The sequence below is a fragment of the Hypanus sabinus genome, chromosome 11, assembly GCF_030144855.1.
Source record: "Hypanus sabinus isolate sHypSab1 chromosome 11, sHypSab1.hap1, whole genome shotgun sequence".
NCBI lineage: Eukaryota > Metazoa > Chordata > Chondrichthyes > Myliobatiformes > Dasyatidae > Hypanus > Hypanus sabinus.
The window spans coordinates 94,602,080-94,618,779 of NC_082716.1; the positions used below are offsets into that span (position 1 = coordinate 94,602,080).

Consider the following 16,700-nt stretch of genomic DNA (forward strand, 5'->3'; position numbering starts at 1 on the left):
ATTTAAACAAGCCAGCATTTCCAATTGATCCAGCAGGAAAATTATCACGGACCAACAAACCAGGGATCAGAACTAAAGAGGTATCCAGGATTTGCACTTACAGAAAAGTGGCAAGGGAAGAGAAATTCTACACGGGTCTGAGGCTCTCCCACTACCGGAAACATCCTCTCCTTATCCACGTAATCTAGGCCTTTAAATAAAATTTTGTGAGATCCCCTCATTCTTCTGAGCTCCAGCGACTACAAGCCTAGAGCCAGCAAACACTCATATCACGAAGCCAGTGATCTGAGAGGGGCAGAAGCCAAGAGAAACGAATCAACTGAGTGCCCAGCTTTCACCTGGAATGCATCAGCGAAAACCCCCTGCTTGCTTGATTTTCTTGCTGTGCTTCTCGGCATCTGCTCAGCCACTAAGCACTGCCCTCTTACTTCAGTTTTTTCCCCCAGTACAACTCGAGGCTAAACAGTAAAGACTAAAGTAAACTAGCAGCTTTTTCTTGGAGAGGGGTGGTGGCGAGAAATGTTGGACCGCCCTGCTCCTTATCACTTAGGGCAGGGTATAGTTTCAACTCGACACTGACGGAATGGAAAAGTCGGCCAACTTTTGGTGGGGGTGGAAGGGGAGTTTGGAGAGCACAAAATGAGGGAAGTGGTTACACTTAAATCTCCATAAAAAGTCTTGAGTGACATAAAAGTCACTCAGGAGCCAAATACACCAACTCTGGGCGGGTTGCTGTGTTTAAAATACAGTTGCGGTTGGAACTGGGTGAACTTTACCCTACTTAGCACAGACAAAGCAGCACTGTCTCTTTAAAAGAGCCCAATGCATTCCTCCCAACAATAGCCGCAAAGGAAACGCCCCTCCCCCAACCGACAACGGCAACAGAATTAACCCATCGAGGTCCAGCGCGTAAAAACAAGCCCAAAGACCAAGATTAAATTAAAATAACTTTTAATTCATGTAAATTATACCATTAATACAATGAAAACAGTATTACAAAAACGGATAATCGAACACATTTGATGTCTTTATAAAACAAAGACGTTAAATAACCCGCACAGCAATCTAAACTGCTCAGTACGAATCCAATGCATATTAATATCTGCGAAAGGGCGCAGAACATACGGGAAAAAGGCAACTTATTCAGCAAGCTGTATTTGGTTTCGATATACTGCAAAACTTTGAAATACTCTTGCTACCTTTTCAACATTTACCGGGTCGCACTATTAAACCAGAAAAAAATCCACAGGAACTCCCAACTCGAAGAAATGTCCGCCACCCGAGACTGAACACGCCTGTCAGAGGCCACCTATCCTCGCCATTTCCTCATTGAGGTGGTGAATGAAGCTGCTCTCCACGTGATGCTGAGGGCGCCTTTTGAGAGGTGCAGGATACGAACCAAACCTCCTCAGCCGTGGCACATGCTCCAGAAATGAGAACCAGTCAAAGCCGACAAAGTCCTGGTCTCCATCTCTCCTGTCCCAAAGGGCTAAGCTTTCAGAAAGCGACAATCGCCCTGTTCCAGGAACCCATGTTCCCCAGTACTTGATCACAACAGTTCTGCCCGCTCTCGCCGTCACTCTCCTCCTTACTCAGGAGCCCTGAGAAACTGGAGCCGAAGATATTGATGAGGTTGGAGACATTGGAGGTCTCCATTTCCTCTTCCTCTTGTGGGGTGGCAGTGGAGATGATCAAATGCTTCTCGGTTCTGGGCCTTTTGAACAGACTTTCAGGCTCGGCCTCCCCTTGCTCTCCGCTCCTCTTTTTACGGACGCAGCCCGGCTCTCGAGTCCCCCGGGCCTCCAGCTGCTGGGTACAAGTCGCAGAAGGCTGGCGGGGGGCGTGCTGTTCTTGCGGGGCCTTTGTCTCCGACCCTTGCTCATCAGAGGGCGGGCATAAAGTCCTTTCCGCCTCCGCCCAACTTGGCGCCTGTTCTTGAGGTTCAGTCCTCTCTGCCTCCTCCGCCCGGGCAGGCCCGTGCTCCCCGGGGCCCTCGCCAGCCATCCTCGCCTCCATCTTGGCCCAGTTGGGAGGCTGCTGGCCGCCCATTGCTGCCACCGGCTGGAACTGGCCTTGCGCCCGTAGGTAGGACTCTTCCTGCTCGTTCAGGTAGACCTGCCGGGCGCTCCTAAGCACCAACGACACCAGCAAGTTCTTGTGTAGTTTGATGCCACCGCGCTGGACCCGGGACGAGTAGATCTTGCCGAGCGAGATGGTCATGATGCGGTGCGCCTCCACCTTAAACTCCATGATCTGGCTCGCAAACTTTCACTCCCGGGAATCAAACAGGGAGCAGCCAAACCACCCAGTGGGAAGCTATGTGCAGTTGGATGAGGGATTTCCCCCGAGTGACTGGTAGCAGCAAGGCGCTTGTAAAATCTAGCTTCCCGCTACACACAAAACCACCGCGCCGCTTCGGGATAATAGTAACCGTTTAAAAATAGCAATACTTTATACCGCCCAGCCGACTCAACACTGTCCAATCACCATCGCCACAAGCGTTCCAAAAAAAACGCACGCCGACACATCTCAGCCAATAGGTGTCCAGGCCCGCCTCAGCTTTATTTGAATAAGAGCCGTCACCCAACCGCTCTTAAAGCGGCATGATCCGCATTTCCCCAGCATTTTTGTACCGAATTTCAGGTGCACACCTTAAAATACCATGGATCCCGAAGAAAAGAAAGGGGATTACCTCCCTTTTTTGTTTGTTTGTCTCCCTGATGGGAACAAACATTATTCAGTTTGCTACACAGTCCAAAAATAATTGTGAGTTTAATTTCAATTTCAAACTGGGTATCTTTCTTTGTGTCTTCTCAATTTCAATTATAGTCTCAAAACCTGTAAAAATCAGTAAAGATAGTGACTCTCCGAGTTTGCATTGAGGTAATATCTTTATCATTGTAAAATAATTTGAGACCCAGTAACTTTATCAAAGTGGCCAAATCCTCAAATGCATGTGTACCCACCCCTTGCTGAAGTCAATGACCAGCTTTTTCACTCTGCTGATATTGAGGGGGAAGTTGTTGGCATGGCACCATATTACTAGACTCCGTACTTCCTTTCTGTACTCTAACTCATCATTATAACCCACTACTGTGCTATCATCTGCAAACTCGTAGATGGAATTAGAGTAGAATCTAGCCATGTCAGTTTCAGGGAGTAGAGTAGGGAGCTGAGAAGATAGATTTGTAGAGCACCACAGTTGCTGCCCATTTTGTTTATATTTCAGTCCACAATCCTGGTTTCTGAACAGTCAAAGGAGACCTGCCATTAACAGGAAGTGAAAGATGGTCATTTGAAATTTGCCTGGCCTGATTCCCTTCACCTATCCCAAGGCTGTGTTGCAGTCAGCTCTCTCCAGAGAGAGGACGTGCATCACTTAGCAAACTCAAATTCTTCTATAATTGGTGAGCATCTGAGATAGTCAATTGCAACAATTAGTAGAATATAAAGCTTTAATTTATGTTTTAGTTCTAAAATAGATATTAATACAACATAAGAAGTGGAGAAGAGCACAGACCTATAATTTTTTATCCAGTAAACCATCATTGAAATAATAGTCATGTGAGACTGTAGATGCTGGAATCTGAAACAACAGCCAAAGAAGTTACATCCCAAATGCACCATAGTCAAGATTTCCACTTTTAGATACCCCACAACATTTTTCTTCATCCCCCTTCTTTCTGTCATTCCCTCATTCCTGATCCTCTTGTCCTCCCATTTTTTATCCCCTTTCTCTCAGCCACTCCTTCACCCATCTTCTTCTCCTTCCCCTTACTGGCTATATCCACCTACTTGACAAACAGGTTTTCTATCCTTCCCCCCCCCCCCCATCTGATTACAACCGTCCTGATGAAGGGTCTCATCCTGAAGAATTGACTGTTTATTCCCCTCCATTGATGCTGTCTGACTTGCTGAATTTTGTGTGTGTTGCTAATGGTTCTCAGTCTCACCTCCTTTACTTATTAGAATCTAGTACTGATGGTTCTTTCTTTCCTTGTTAGCTCCCTCTGGCATCTTCACACTCCCAACTTGCTTGTTTTTTTAACTAATTCTTCTCTCTGTCTACCTGAATCCATCATTCACCCACTACTGTCTCCCAACTCCATCCAATCACCTCCCCTACTTGGTAATACCTGCCTGTTATCTTACAGCCCTCCTCATTCCACCCCACCAACCACCTTGGATTCTTTCTTGCCACTCCTCATCTAACTGGCTGTCTTGCCTTTCCACTCTCAGATCTTTTGCAGGGTTTTGAACATAAAAATTTCTTTCCTCCCACAGATGTTGTATGGCCCACTGCATCCTTCATGCAAATAGTTTACTGACTGAAATAAGAAATATTGTTCAGGGTTTCAACATAAGATGAGCTAAAACAGGATAGGAGAGGTGTTGCACTGGAGGTGGGTGCAGTTCTACCTGGTAATATGGATCGGCTGAGTCGGAAGCTCAACTCAGAATCAAAGACAATTCCAAAGGAGTGAGGTGGCTGTGAAATATGGCAAAGACAATAGCCAATTTGATATTATTTGGAAGAAACTACTCTTCACCTGATAATGAGTTTCAGAAATACAGGTGATGAAACACAAGTAATGGAGAAATCATGAGTGAGAAGGTGCAGAAAGATTTTAAGAGAATTGTTAGAGGATTTCTTGGGTCAACTGGAATTTCTGAGGATGGTTCTCCCCAAAATAGAGAGATAAGGTTTCATAGAAATGTATAAAATCATAAGACCATAACCATAAGATATAGGAGCAGAATTATGCCATTTGGCCCATCGAGTCTACTCCACCATTTCATCATGGCTGAGCCATTTCCCCTTCTGCACCAATCACCTGACTTCTCCCTGTAACCTTCCCTGCTCTGACGAATCGAAAATCTATCAACCTCCGCCTTAAATACACCCAATGACTTGGCCTCCACTGCTGCCTGTGGCAATGAATTCCACAGACTCACCACTCTCTGGCTAAAGAAATTCCTCCTCATCTCTGTTCTAAATGTACATCCATGAGGTTGTGTCCTCTGGTGGGCACATCATAAAATCACGATGGGTTCAAAAAAATACAGAGAAACTGCCCCAAGACTTGATCATTCACAGATCAGGGTGCATAAATATAAAATGACAGGCAAAAGGTACACCGGGATGTAAAAAGTATTGTGGTTTCACCTGTAAAGATGTTAAGGAAAGATTCAATCAAAGCTTTCTGTAAGGTCTTAGGAGCTGAGGGGAGACTAGAAGGGGAGTGGACTTGGCTGGCAAGAACTGGACAGTTCAAGTGATTGCCCTGCTGATGGAATGGGATCGTCAGTGGAACCCACAGTGTGAATTCAAATGATGCCACCAAGGATCAGCAGGGTAAATAAACACTAGGCAGGAGTCAAGGACGCATCCTAGGTGGATTGGAAGGAAAAGCAGGCACAAATTTGAAAGATGATAATGCTAGTCAATATGTTCCATTGATTGTCAACACATGGTCCGTGAAGTGTAGTGAGAAAGAGTTGGAAACAGGTATTAAGCCAGGCTGCCATGAGTTGAGTGAGGCATTTTACATTTTTAGAAGTTGATCCAGTGTCCCAGTAAATATTTATGTTTCAGCAAATGCCATCTTGCCTTCTGGGATCTTGTTGTGTAGAAATCTGCTATTGTGTTTCCAACATTACAAAAGCGAGTTTACTTAAAATTCACTTCATTTTGTTGTAAAGCTTTTTTTAATGCATTGAGATTGTGAAAGGGATCATGTAATCGTGTCCAGAATGCTGCCTGGCATGTGCTATAAGGAAAAGCTGAACAAACTGGAGCAGCAGAAGCAGAAGGGACTTTATAAGACTATCAGAAGCATCAATAGACAGCCAGTATCTTTTTCCTAGGATTGAAATGCATCATACCAGAGGACATGCACATTGAAGGTGAAAAGAGAAAGTTCAGAGAAGATGTGTGGGGCAAGTTTATTTTTTCATAGTGGTAGGTACCTGCAATGTGTTGCGGGAGGGGGGAGGTGTACACAGATGATAAAGGTGTTTAAGAGGCTCTATGAATATGCAAAATATGGACTGACAGGAAGAAGTGCTTAGCCACTGTAAATTAATTACTGTATGCCACAGTGTTGTGGGTAGAAGGGTTCTCACTGTAATTTGGTGAGCTATTGTCAAGGAAATTAGTTGGTTTTAAATCTGGATTAGCTTATTTTTATAACCAAGATGAAGGAATTCGAGGGAAAATAAGTTGCACGTGCAGATATGATACTAGTAAATAGTTTGAAGGCCTGAGTGGTTCCTGTTCCTGCAGACACACGAGACTATGGACACTGGCACCTGGAGCATCGTGTTCCTAACTTCCTAAAATGAAGGAGCTACCTTCGAGTCAGTCCGCTAAACAAAAATCTTGCTTGTGCGTGTGTGTGTGTGTGTGTGTACCCTTCTTCTCTACCCCCCTTTAAGAGTAGTGTTTTGATGAGGAATTTCCGCTGATGTAATGTTTACTGTCAGTTTCGGTCAGTCATGTGCTAAAGAAGAGGCGGGGCCTATTCCACATGGTTTAAAAAATAAGATTATTTATTGTAGTTTTTAAAAGATTGATCGAAGTACAGCACTTGGCCTCAAAATTTAACGGTATGTGAATGAGTGGGATAACACGGGAGATCAGATTTGAAATTATTTGTACTTTTAATTTCCAATAGTTTACCGCAAAGTAAATTTACAAACTTGGTGCCGCCGAACTTGCATCACTTTTTTTTTAAAAAAGCCTTGGAGAGCTGAAGATCGTCTCAATATTCCTGTCTACAAACGTTTTAACTCTGGCAAAAAGCAATACCTATTCAATTTGTTTTGATTTGCTTGTGTGTGTGGGTGGGGAAGGGTGCTGAGAAGAGGGGGTGGTGCCTGTATCAAGGCATATAATCCATTGAAACTAAACTGGGCGGGTCCTCTCTGGCGCCACATCACCTGACAATATTAAAGAAATGACAAGCACAATGTGAGGCCAGAGGCTGGTTTCTGTAGTCACTACGTCACGATTCATGATGTTGAAAAGCGTAACTTTCCATTTTTTACAATGCCAGAACGCATTTGGGAAATGGAAGCGAGTATCTTCGTTCACTGACTCATATAGACCACAGTCTAGGGTTCTTCTCCCGCGGGATTTGAGGGGTAGGGGGGCAAGGTGTATACACCTGAACAAGTGTATGTAAATATGAAGTAACAAAGGGCCACCTGAGTGGCTAAAGTGTGGGAATGTAAAGACTGTAATGGAAACATTTGTAAAGGACTGAGAGTCATTGAATGGTTTATTGTACATAATTTTATTTTCTGAATAAAGTATATTTTGTTTAATAAAAAAAATATAGTGACATGTGCAACGGCAGCCCAATATTTTTTTTTGCCGTTCTAAATTGTAATGTACAAGTTAGGGACTTCATTTTTAACTGGGAAAGCCTGCGGCTAACATTTACCTATGGCACAGGGTTTAAATTATCAGATCATTGGAACCTCTTCTGGGACAGGCTGCACTTTAACTGGAGGGGAACCAATATCCTGGCAGGCAGGTTCACTAGTATTACTGGGGAAGGTTTAAACTACCTTGACAGGGGGATGGGAACCACAGCAACATGTCAGAAAGTGGGGAGATTGAGAAGAAGGTTCGTATCATAGGCAGGGGCAAGGTAATGGAGAAAATTGGAAATGTTTAAAGGTTCAAAGTATGTGTATGTTAATGATAGGAATATTACGAGTAGGGATGATGAACTTGGAGCATGGATCATTATATGGAACTGGCCATATGTTGTGGCCATAACAGAGATCAAGGGACAGGAATGGTGCTTAATATTCCAGGGTTTCCATGTTTTGGAAAAGATAGAGAAGGAGGTAAAAAAACAGTGAAGGCGGGGCGAGTTGTACTATCAATCAGCTACAATATCACAGCTGCATGCAGAGGGGATGTAATGGAGGGCTTATCCACTGTGCATGTGGGTAAAATTCAAAAATAAGAAAAGTCCAATCACTCAGTTGGGATTATTCTGCAGGACCCCCTCCCCCTTCTGAGTTCCTGCTGAATTTCTCCAGCACTTAGTGTGTTTTAAGCATCTGCAGAATTTCTTGTACTTATGATTCTGTGATGTACTCTGGTCGCAGACCTTTACATGCTTTAAAAACAAGTAAGAGAACTTTAAAATCAATTCTAAAAGATATAGGAAGCCAATGCAGAGAAGCAAGTATGGAAATGATATGTTCCCTCACTGGTTTTGGTTAAACGTAAGTTGAAGTTGATCAATGGAAGACCAGTAACAAGTTCATAGCAGTAATCTAGTCTGTTTCGTGTAAAGGCATGAATTAGTTGTTTTGCATCATTATGTGACAGAAAAACATACATTTTCAATATTTCTTAAATATAGAAATGCTGCTCTGGTGGGATTTAAAATTCAAATCTGAATCAAGGAAAACACAAGTTTATTACTTCTGATTTTACAAGGTTCCCAGGTTTATCAAGAAGTTTATCTTTTCTTAGCTTTCAGACTATCCAAAACTATTTCAGGTGTGTGCAAGGTTTAGGAAGCTAAGATCAACATAGCCCTTGAGGATTATAAAGAAAGCAGGAAAAAGCTCAAGTAGGAAATTAGGAAAGTAAAGAGGGGACGTGAAAAGTCTTTGGTAAGTAGGATTAAAGAGAACCCCAAGGCCTTCTATCCGTACATCAAGAGCAAGAGGATATCTAGGGAGTAGATAGGACCACTCAGGGATAAATGTCAAACATATGCTTGGAGACAGATGTGAACAAGGTCCTAAATCAGCAATTACTGGAGAAAAGGACATGGAGGAGAGAGAAATCAGTGTGGGGTGTACTAATTTATAAGGGCATTTTGGGATAAAGAAAGAGTTATGTAGGGTCACAAGGTAGATAAATCCTCAGGGTATATGGGATACACTTCAGATTATTGAGGGAAGTAGAGGATGAGGTTGCTGGGGTCTTGACCAATATCTTCATCTCTAGTCTAGCCTCAGGTGAGGTCCAAGAGGACTGGTGAGTAGCTAACGCTGTTCTACTGTTTAGAAAAGAAATGGGGATAACACTGGGGACTGGTGCACAGGACCAAAAGAAGCTGCAGAGAGTTGTAAATTTAGTCGGCTTCAACTTGGATACTAGCCTACAAAGTACCCAGGACATCTTCAAGGAGCAGTGTCTCAGAAAGGACCATTATTAAGGACCTCCAACACTCAAGGCATGCCCTTTTCTCACTGTCACCATCAGGTACAGAAGCTTGAAGGCACACATTCAACGATTCAGAAACAGCTTCTTCCTCTCCTAAATGGACATTGAGCTCATGAACATTACCTCACTTTTTTAATATATATTATTTCTGTTTTTGCGTGATTTCTAACCTACTCAATGTACATATACTGTAATTGGTTTACTTTTTTTTGTTCCTCTTCTTCTATATTATGTATTGCATTGAACTGCTGCTGCTAAGTTAACAAATTTCATGACACATGCCGGTGATAACAAACCCGATTCTGAATCTGATTCTGATTCTGGTGAGTCTCGTGTCAGTGGTAGGGAGGCAACTGAAGAGAATTATTAGGACCATCACATTGACACCAATGAATATGCAAGATTTGTGACTGACTAAGTAGAGAACTGCATTGAAATCATTGTCATTATTAAACACATCTCTGTGAGGGTAATTTAGAAGTCATGGCTGACAGCAGAGGTCCAGGCACGGCTGAGAAATTGGAATGCTATCTTCGATTGGGGGATAAGACAACTGAGGTCAGCAGGATCTGCATTTTCCTACACCATCAGGAAGACAAAACAAGATTGTTCACAAAGAATATACAGCCATTTCTGGGACATCAGAGATATGAAGCATAATGTGGTAAGGCATTCAGACCATAATGGACTATGTCCACCCTGTGCATCAATGACAACGAAGGATGTCCATTTAGAACTGAGATGCGGAGAAATTACTTCAGTCAGAGGATGGGAAATCTGTGAAATTTGTTGACACAAGCGGCTGTGGAGGCCAAGTCGTTGGGTGTATTTAAGGCAGAGATAGGTTCTTGATTAGCCAGGGCATCAAAGGGTATGGGGTGAAGGTAGGGGAGTGGGGATGACTGGAAGAATTGGATCACCCTCTGATTGAATGGGGGAGCAGACTCGATAGGCTTAATGCCTACTTCTGCTCCTATATCTTATGGCCTTATGGACAAAGCGCCTTTCTTCCTGATAGTTTTACACTTGGTCTGATGGACAGAATGATGTGCCAGCAAGGAAGGCCTCCTTTCCTCCAAAGAGCAGACACTCTGGCCTCATCTGGTGTGAGGAAAACCCTAGCCAGGTAGAGCTGCAGGGTCTAATAACATATGCTGGTGGGTTACTGAGGAACTGTGCAGCAATGTTAACAAAGGTTCTAAAAGATACCTTTGACATCTCTCTGGAATAGACCACTATCCTCTCAGGTTTCAAGGTGGCCACCATTGTCCCAGTGTCCAAGAGGGTGACAGTAACCTATTTCAACAACTATTGCCCAGTGGCACTGACCTCAACAATAATGAAATACTTTGAGCGGTTGCTTATGGATCATATTAAATCCACTATGTTGGGCCCTTTCCAGACCTCCTATCACTTTAATTGGTCCACTGAAGATGCCATAGCCTCTGCACTCCACTCTGTCTTGTCCCACCTGGAAAATAGTGCCTCATAGCCAGGATGCTCTATATCAACTTTAGCTCAGCATTTAATATGATGATTTCTCAGAAGCTGCTGGATAAACTGACCTTGTTCGGTCTCAACATCACTCTCTGTAACTGGATCTTGGACTTCTTGACAGAAAGGAGCTATAAGTACATGTTAGCCGAAACGTCTCTATTTCCATCATGCTGAGCACCAATGACTCCTGCACCAGCACTGCTGTTCATGCTGCAGACACACAACTGTAGTGACAGATCCAGTTCAAACCGAATAATGTCAGGTTAACTAATGACACTATAGTGGCTGACCTTAATGATGACAATGAGTCAGTGTACAGAAAGGAGGTAGAGTGGCTGGTAGAACAACAACTTGAGTTTCAATATGGACAAGACCAAAGCGATGATTGTGGATTTCAGGAAGATGCAGGCTGACCACTTCTCACTGAACATGCATGGTTCCTCCATGGAGAGAGTTAGGAGTTAGGAGGTACCGTAGCATTAGGATAACAACTGTTAGGATAGAAAACAATTTCTTCTAAGTCTGTACAGTGAAAAGTGGTCTTTCTGAAATCCACAATCATTTCTTTGGTCTTGTCCATGTTGAAACTGAAGTTGTTGTACTTGCACCGTTCTACCAGCCACTCTACCTCCTCTCTGTGCACTGTCTTGTTGTCAGTAAGACTACTGAACTCTCTGTCATTGCCCAGGTTTCATCATGTATGAAGTGCCAGTAGTGTTATACTGTTTACTTCTTAACTTGTGTCATAAGTGCACTTCTTATTTGTTAACTTATTTGTGGTAATATTACTTTATGCATTTTGTGTGTGTGAGTGTTGGGCACCTTGGTCTGGAGGAAAGTTGTTTGGCAGTATGCGTGTGCACAGTTGAATTACAATAAACTGGATTTGAACTTGATGGGATTAATGAAATTTGGAAAATCACTGCCTAATTAAGGACAGTCAGCGTGGCTTTCTGTAGGGCATTGACTTGGCCATTTGGGTTCAGAATTGGCTTGCTCTTTGTTGATGGGTATAGATGATGGGACTTATCTGGCTGGAGGTCTGTGACTAGTGGTTTTCCACAGGGACCTCTGTTATTTGTGATATATATAAATCACCTGGATGAAAACTTAAATAGATGGGTTAGTAAGTTTGCAGACATACAAGACTGGTGGGTCATGGATAGCAGAGAAGCTGGGAAAGAATACAACAGGTTATAGATCAGTTGCAGATGCAGGTAGAGAAATGGTAGATGGAGTTTAATCTGACTGAATGAAAAGTGTTGCATTTAGGGGAACAAATGTAAAGGGACAGGACATTGTTGATAGCAAGACCCTTAACAGTATTGATGTGCAGAGGGATCTTAGGTTCTCAGTCTAGAGCTCCCTGAAAATGGCTACACAGATTGATGAAGTGGTAAAGAAGTGGTATGGCATGCTCAAAGAACTGAGTTAGTCAGAACTTGTGATGCAGCTTTATAAACCTCATCTGGAGTTTTGCATTCAGCTCTTTGCCTCATTACCAGAAGGATATTAAGGCATTGGAGAGGGTGCAGAAGAGGTTCATGAGGATGCTGCCAGGATTAGAGGGCAGGTGCTATAACGAGAGGTTAGACAAACATGTGTTGTTTTATCTGGAGCACCAGAGGCTGAGGATAGATTTGAAAAAGATTTTAAAAATTATGGGAGGCAGAGGTGCAGTTGAAAGCCTCTGGGTTGAAATGCCTAATACCAGAGGTCATGTATTTAAGATGAGAGGGGTTAAGTTCAAATGAGATGTGTATGGGGCAAGTTTGTGTTTACACAGAGAGGGAGGAGATGTAGGGCCAGGTGTAATACTTGTTCTGCTTGCAATGGTAACAAGAGGAAAATCAGTGGGGAGGGACGAATGGACAAGGGAGTCACTTAGGGAACGATCTTTGCGGGAAGGGGGGGAAAAATGTACTTGGTGGTAGGAGCTGTTGGAGGTGGTGGAAGTTTCGGAGAATTATGAGCTGGACGCGAAGGCTGGTAGGTGAGGACAAGAGGAATCCCATCCCTGGTAGGGTGGCGGGATGATAGGGTAAGAGCAGATATCTGTGAAATGGATGAGATGCGGTTGAGGGTAGCATGGATGGTGGAGGAAGGGAAGCCCCTTTCTTTGAAAAAGGAAGACATATCCTTCATTCTAGAATGAAAAGCCTCAGATGCGACAGAGACGGAGAAATTGAGAAAAGTGGATGGTGTAGTAGGGTGGGACAAGGTGTAGTCAAGGTAGCTGTGAGAGTCTGTGGGTTTGCAGTAGACATCAATGGATACGCTGTCTCCGGAGATAGGGACAGTAAGATCGAGAAAGGGGAGGGAGGTGTCAGAAATGGACCAGGTAAATTTGAGAGCAGAGCTGAAGTTGAAGGCAAAGTGGATGAAGTCGACGAGTTCAGCGTGGATGCAGGAAGCAGCACCAATGTGGCATGGGAAAAGTGTGGGATGGTCACCAATGTAGGCTTGGGACATAGACTGTTTCACATAGCCAACAAATAGACAGGCATTGCAAGGACCCATGCGAGTGCCCATGGCTACACCTTTTGTTTGAAGGAAGTGGGAGAACCCAAAGGAGAAATTATTGAGAGTGAGAGCGACTTCCGCTAGGCAAAGGAGAGTGGTGGTGGAACAGAAATGGTTCAGTCTGGTATCTAGGAAAAAAAAACGGAGAGCTTTGAGGCCTTCCTCGTGGGGGATGGAGGTGATTAGGGACTGGACAACCATAATAAAAATGAGATGATGGGGGTCCTGGAACTTGAAATCCTTGAAAAGATCAAGAGCGTTTGAGGTGTCACAGATGAAGCTAGGGAGGGTCAGAACCAGGGGGGATAAAACAGTCGAGGTAAGCCAATAGGAGTTCAGTGGGGCAGGAACAAGCTTAAATAATGGGTCTATCTAGACAAGCGTGTTTATGGATCTTGGGTAGGAGGTAGAAAAAGGAGATGCGGGCTGCGGGAACTATGAGGTTGGTGGCGGTGGATGGGAGACCCCCAGAGTCAATAAGGTTGGTGATGGCGTGGGCTACAATGGCTCGCTGTTCCTTAGTGGGGTCCTGTTCGAGAGGTAAGAGGAGGTGTCTGAGAGTTGACGCTGGACCTCTGTTAGGTAGAGATCAGAACAGCACCTCCCTTATCTGCGGGTTTGATGGTGAGTTTAAATTAGTGCGGACAGAATGGCGAGCACAGCGTTTGGAAGGAGTGAAGTTGGAACAGGACTGCAGCAGGCCAATGGGAGGGTGCTTCCTGTCGTAACCAGGGGCAACGCGCACCCTCTGACCCGGTAGTGCTTGTTGACGGCCGGAGGTGGCAAGATGGTGCTGACGGGCAAGTACTGAGCGGAGGTCGGCCGCAGGAGAGGCGGAGCCCGGCCATCAATCGTCGACATGTCGTTGGAAGATCCCTTCTTCGTTGTGAAAGGGTTAGCAACGCCGTCTGCTAAAGCGGTTGGAGCTCGAACCGGCCTCAAAGACCCCACCACCCGTCCATCCCTAACGACCTCCCACCCACCCAGAATAGTTGCTGCTACTTCCCTCCCCACAACAACCCCATCCTTGCTTCTCCCGCAACAATCGATTTCCTCACACCATCGCTCCCTTCGTGATACCCTTCACCCGTAATTTCCTACCCGTCCAACACCGCGATCCACACCCCTCACACTGTGGTTGTCGCTGATACCCTCCCCCACCGCACCCCGCCTGTGATTCCCTCCCCCTGTGATTCCACCCCCGTGACGCCCTAGCACCCCCTTCTCCCCTAGTCCTCTCCGGAAGTCTCATTCCCAACAGTCAGCTCTCCCCTGACAGTTCACATCTCCCAACTTCCCCACCCTCCCCAAATAGTTTCTTCCGAGCCAGTCTCCTTCCCCTGACAGTCTTTTCCCTACCAGTGTACTCTACTCTCCACCTAAGTTTCCCCAAAATCCTCCCTCCCCTCAGTTGCCCCAGCCCCCTCTTCCTCCACCAAGTTTCTCCCTCTCCCCTTATGTAGACTTTACTGATTGATAGGTACCAAAACATATGTTTACTAATGTATCCTTGCAGTGAAGTGCAAAAGGCAGTGAATACATCCCAAGGATTGTACCAACGATGGACTGAACTCCTTACTGATCCCTCTTCAGCCAGCAAGGAAGAGTGTGACTGGACAACCAATGAGCTGAGGAACAGTCTTCGTAGTATTGAGTGGGACTTGGAAGATCTTGATGAGACTATTAATATCCTTTAACTGCAGGTGCAATGTTTTTGATATTCCCTTTAGTCACTTATAACATCATTCTGTCAGTTTTGATTAATTAACCAAATCCGCTAATGACCAGTAAGAGTGTTTGTGTCAAATCCAAGTGTTTCTGCCACAGACTGAGGGGTCCGAAGACCCCAGGTTGGGAACCCCTGCCCTAAGGGTTCTTGTTGTCCATGGAGTTGTTGCCTGTCAAAGCCTCTTCAAAGGCTGCTGATATAACTTGCCACAGAATTGCAAATTATTTCAGGTAGCAAGATTTTCACAATAATTTATAATTCATTTAAACATTTCAGAAATTTATAGCTTTGTGGTTTCCCTTCAGCTGGAAAAAAAATTGCCATTTCAGTGAATTCCTCTTCCCAGTTTTTAGCCTGTAGATGACATTGCATCAAATGCAAATCCAAGTAAATTTCATATGTGCTAAGAGTTTCTCTTTGAATAAGGAAGGTTCATACCACACCAACCTGAGTTTTTTTTCCTAGATTGTGCACTAGTTCCACCATTTACCTTAAAACTACAATACTGTGCAAAAATTATATAACTAGGCTACTGAAGACTTTTGCACAATACAGTGCTGATTTTAGGCATTGCACTGTACTGCTGCAAAAAAAATTCATGACATATATGAGTAAGTGCTAATAAGTCTCTTCCTTTACTCCCATGATTGTGTCACCACCCACAGCTCTAATCTGCTAATTTAAATTTGCTGATGACACTACTTTGATTGGCCTAGTCTGAAATAATAACAAGGTGGCCTATAGGGAAGGAGTCATCTCTGACACAGTGATGTCAAGAAAACAATCTCTCCCTCAATGTCGCAAAACAAAGGAGCTGGTTGTGGATTACAGGAAAAATGAAGATGGGGGTTAGAGGGTAAACAGCTCTAAATTCCTCAGCATCCACATCACCGAGGACCTCATGTGGTCTGTACACACCAGCTATGTGGTGAAAGGCACAACAACGCCTCTTTCACCTCAGATGGTTGAGGAAGTTTGGCATGGGACCCCCAAATCCTAAGAACTTTCTACAGGAGCACAATTGAGAGCATCCTAAGTGGCTGCATCACTGCATGGTATAGGAACTGTAACTCCCTTAGTCACAGGATTCTGCAGAGTGTGGTGTGGGCAGCCCAATGGCTCTGTAGTTGTGAACTTCCCATGATTCAGGACATTTACAAAGACAGGTGTGTAAAAAGGTGTGTAGGGTCATTGGAGACCCGAGTTACCCCACCCACAATCTATTCCAGTTGCTACCATCTGGGAAACGGTATTACAGCATAAAAGCCAGGACCAACGGGCTCCAGGACAGCTTCTTCCATTGGGCCATCAGACTGATTAACTCATGCTGATTTGAGTATATTCTATGTTACATTGACTGAGAACAATTGAAAATAGAAATTTATTATAAATTACTATGATTGCACATTACACATTTAGATGGAGACGTAACGTAAAGATTTTTACTCCTCATGTATGTGAAGGATGTAAGAAATAAAAGTCAATTGAATTCAATAATGATTCTGATTCTGATATGCATCTCTATTGGTCACGGGGGCGGGTGATTGAGGGCATCATAGTTGGGAGAAGGAAAAAGGAGTGGGAAACACCAGAGGGACATTCTGTAATGATCAATAACGCGAACACCTTGCCTGGTGTTTCAGGGGTGGATGTGTCTGCATCCAAGCCGCCCTGTGCCTTGGCACTCCTTCCTAGCCCTCTGCCCCACGCCACTCCACCCTCACCATTCCCAACATTTTTTGCTCCTGG

The 16,700-nt window shown here is 44.3% G+C and overlaps 2 protein-coding genes across 5 annotated transcripts in view; one reads left to right on the forward strand and one right to left on the reverse strand.

The window, feature by feature from the left end:
- Positions 1–934: 934 nt before the first annotated feature.
- Positions 935–2,439, reverse strand: LOC132401630 (immediate early response gene 5-like protein). Its single transcript, XM_059983648.1, has one exon. The coding sequence runs from the start codon at positions 2,248–2,250 to the stop codon at positions 1,498–1,500; it is 753 nt and encodes a 250-aa protein (XP_059839631.1). The 5' UTR covers positions 2,251–2,439; the 3' UTR covers positions 935–1,497.
- A 10,202-nt stretch (positions 2,440–12,641) lies between these two features.
- Positions 12,642–16,700, forward strand: part of LOC132402200 (syntaxin-6-like) — a 43,758-nt gene continuing 39,699 nt past the window's right edge. Inside the window, exons 1-2 of one of the 4 annotated variants that reach the window (XM_059984912.1) lie at positions 12,642–14,116; positions 14,739–14,908. In XM_059984912.1, coding sequence (XP_059840895.1) covers positions 14,082–14,116; positions 14,739–14,908 — 205 coding nt within the window. In that variant the 5' untranslated portion in view covers positions 12,642–14,081. Of the gene's footprint in view, positions 14,117–14,738; positions 14,926–16,700 lie in introns of those variants that run through there. The other 3 variants (XM_059984914.1, XM_059984913.1, XM_059984916.1) reach the window with 3 other exon arrangements.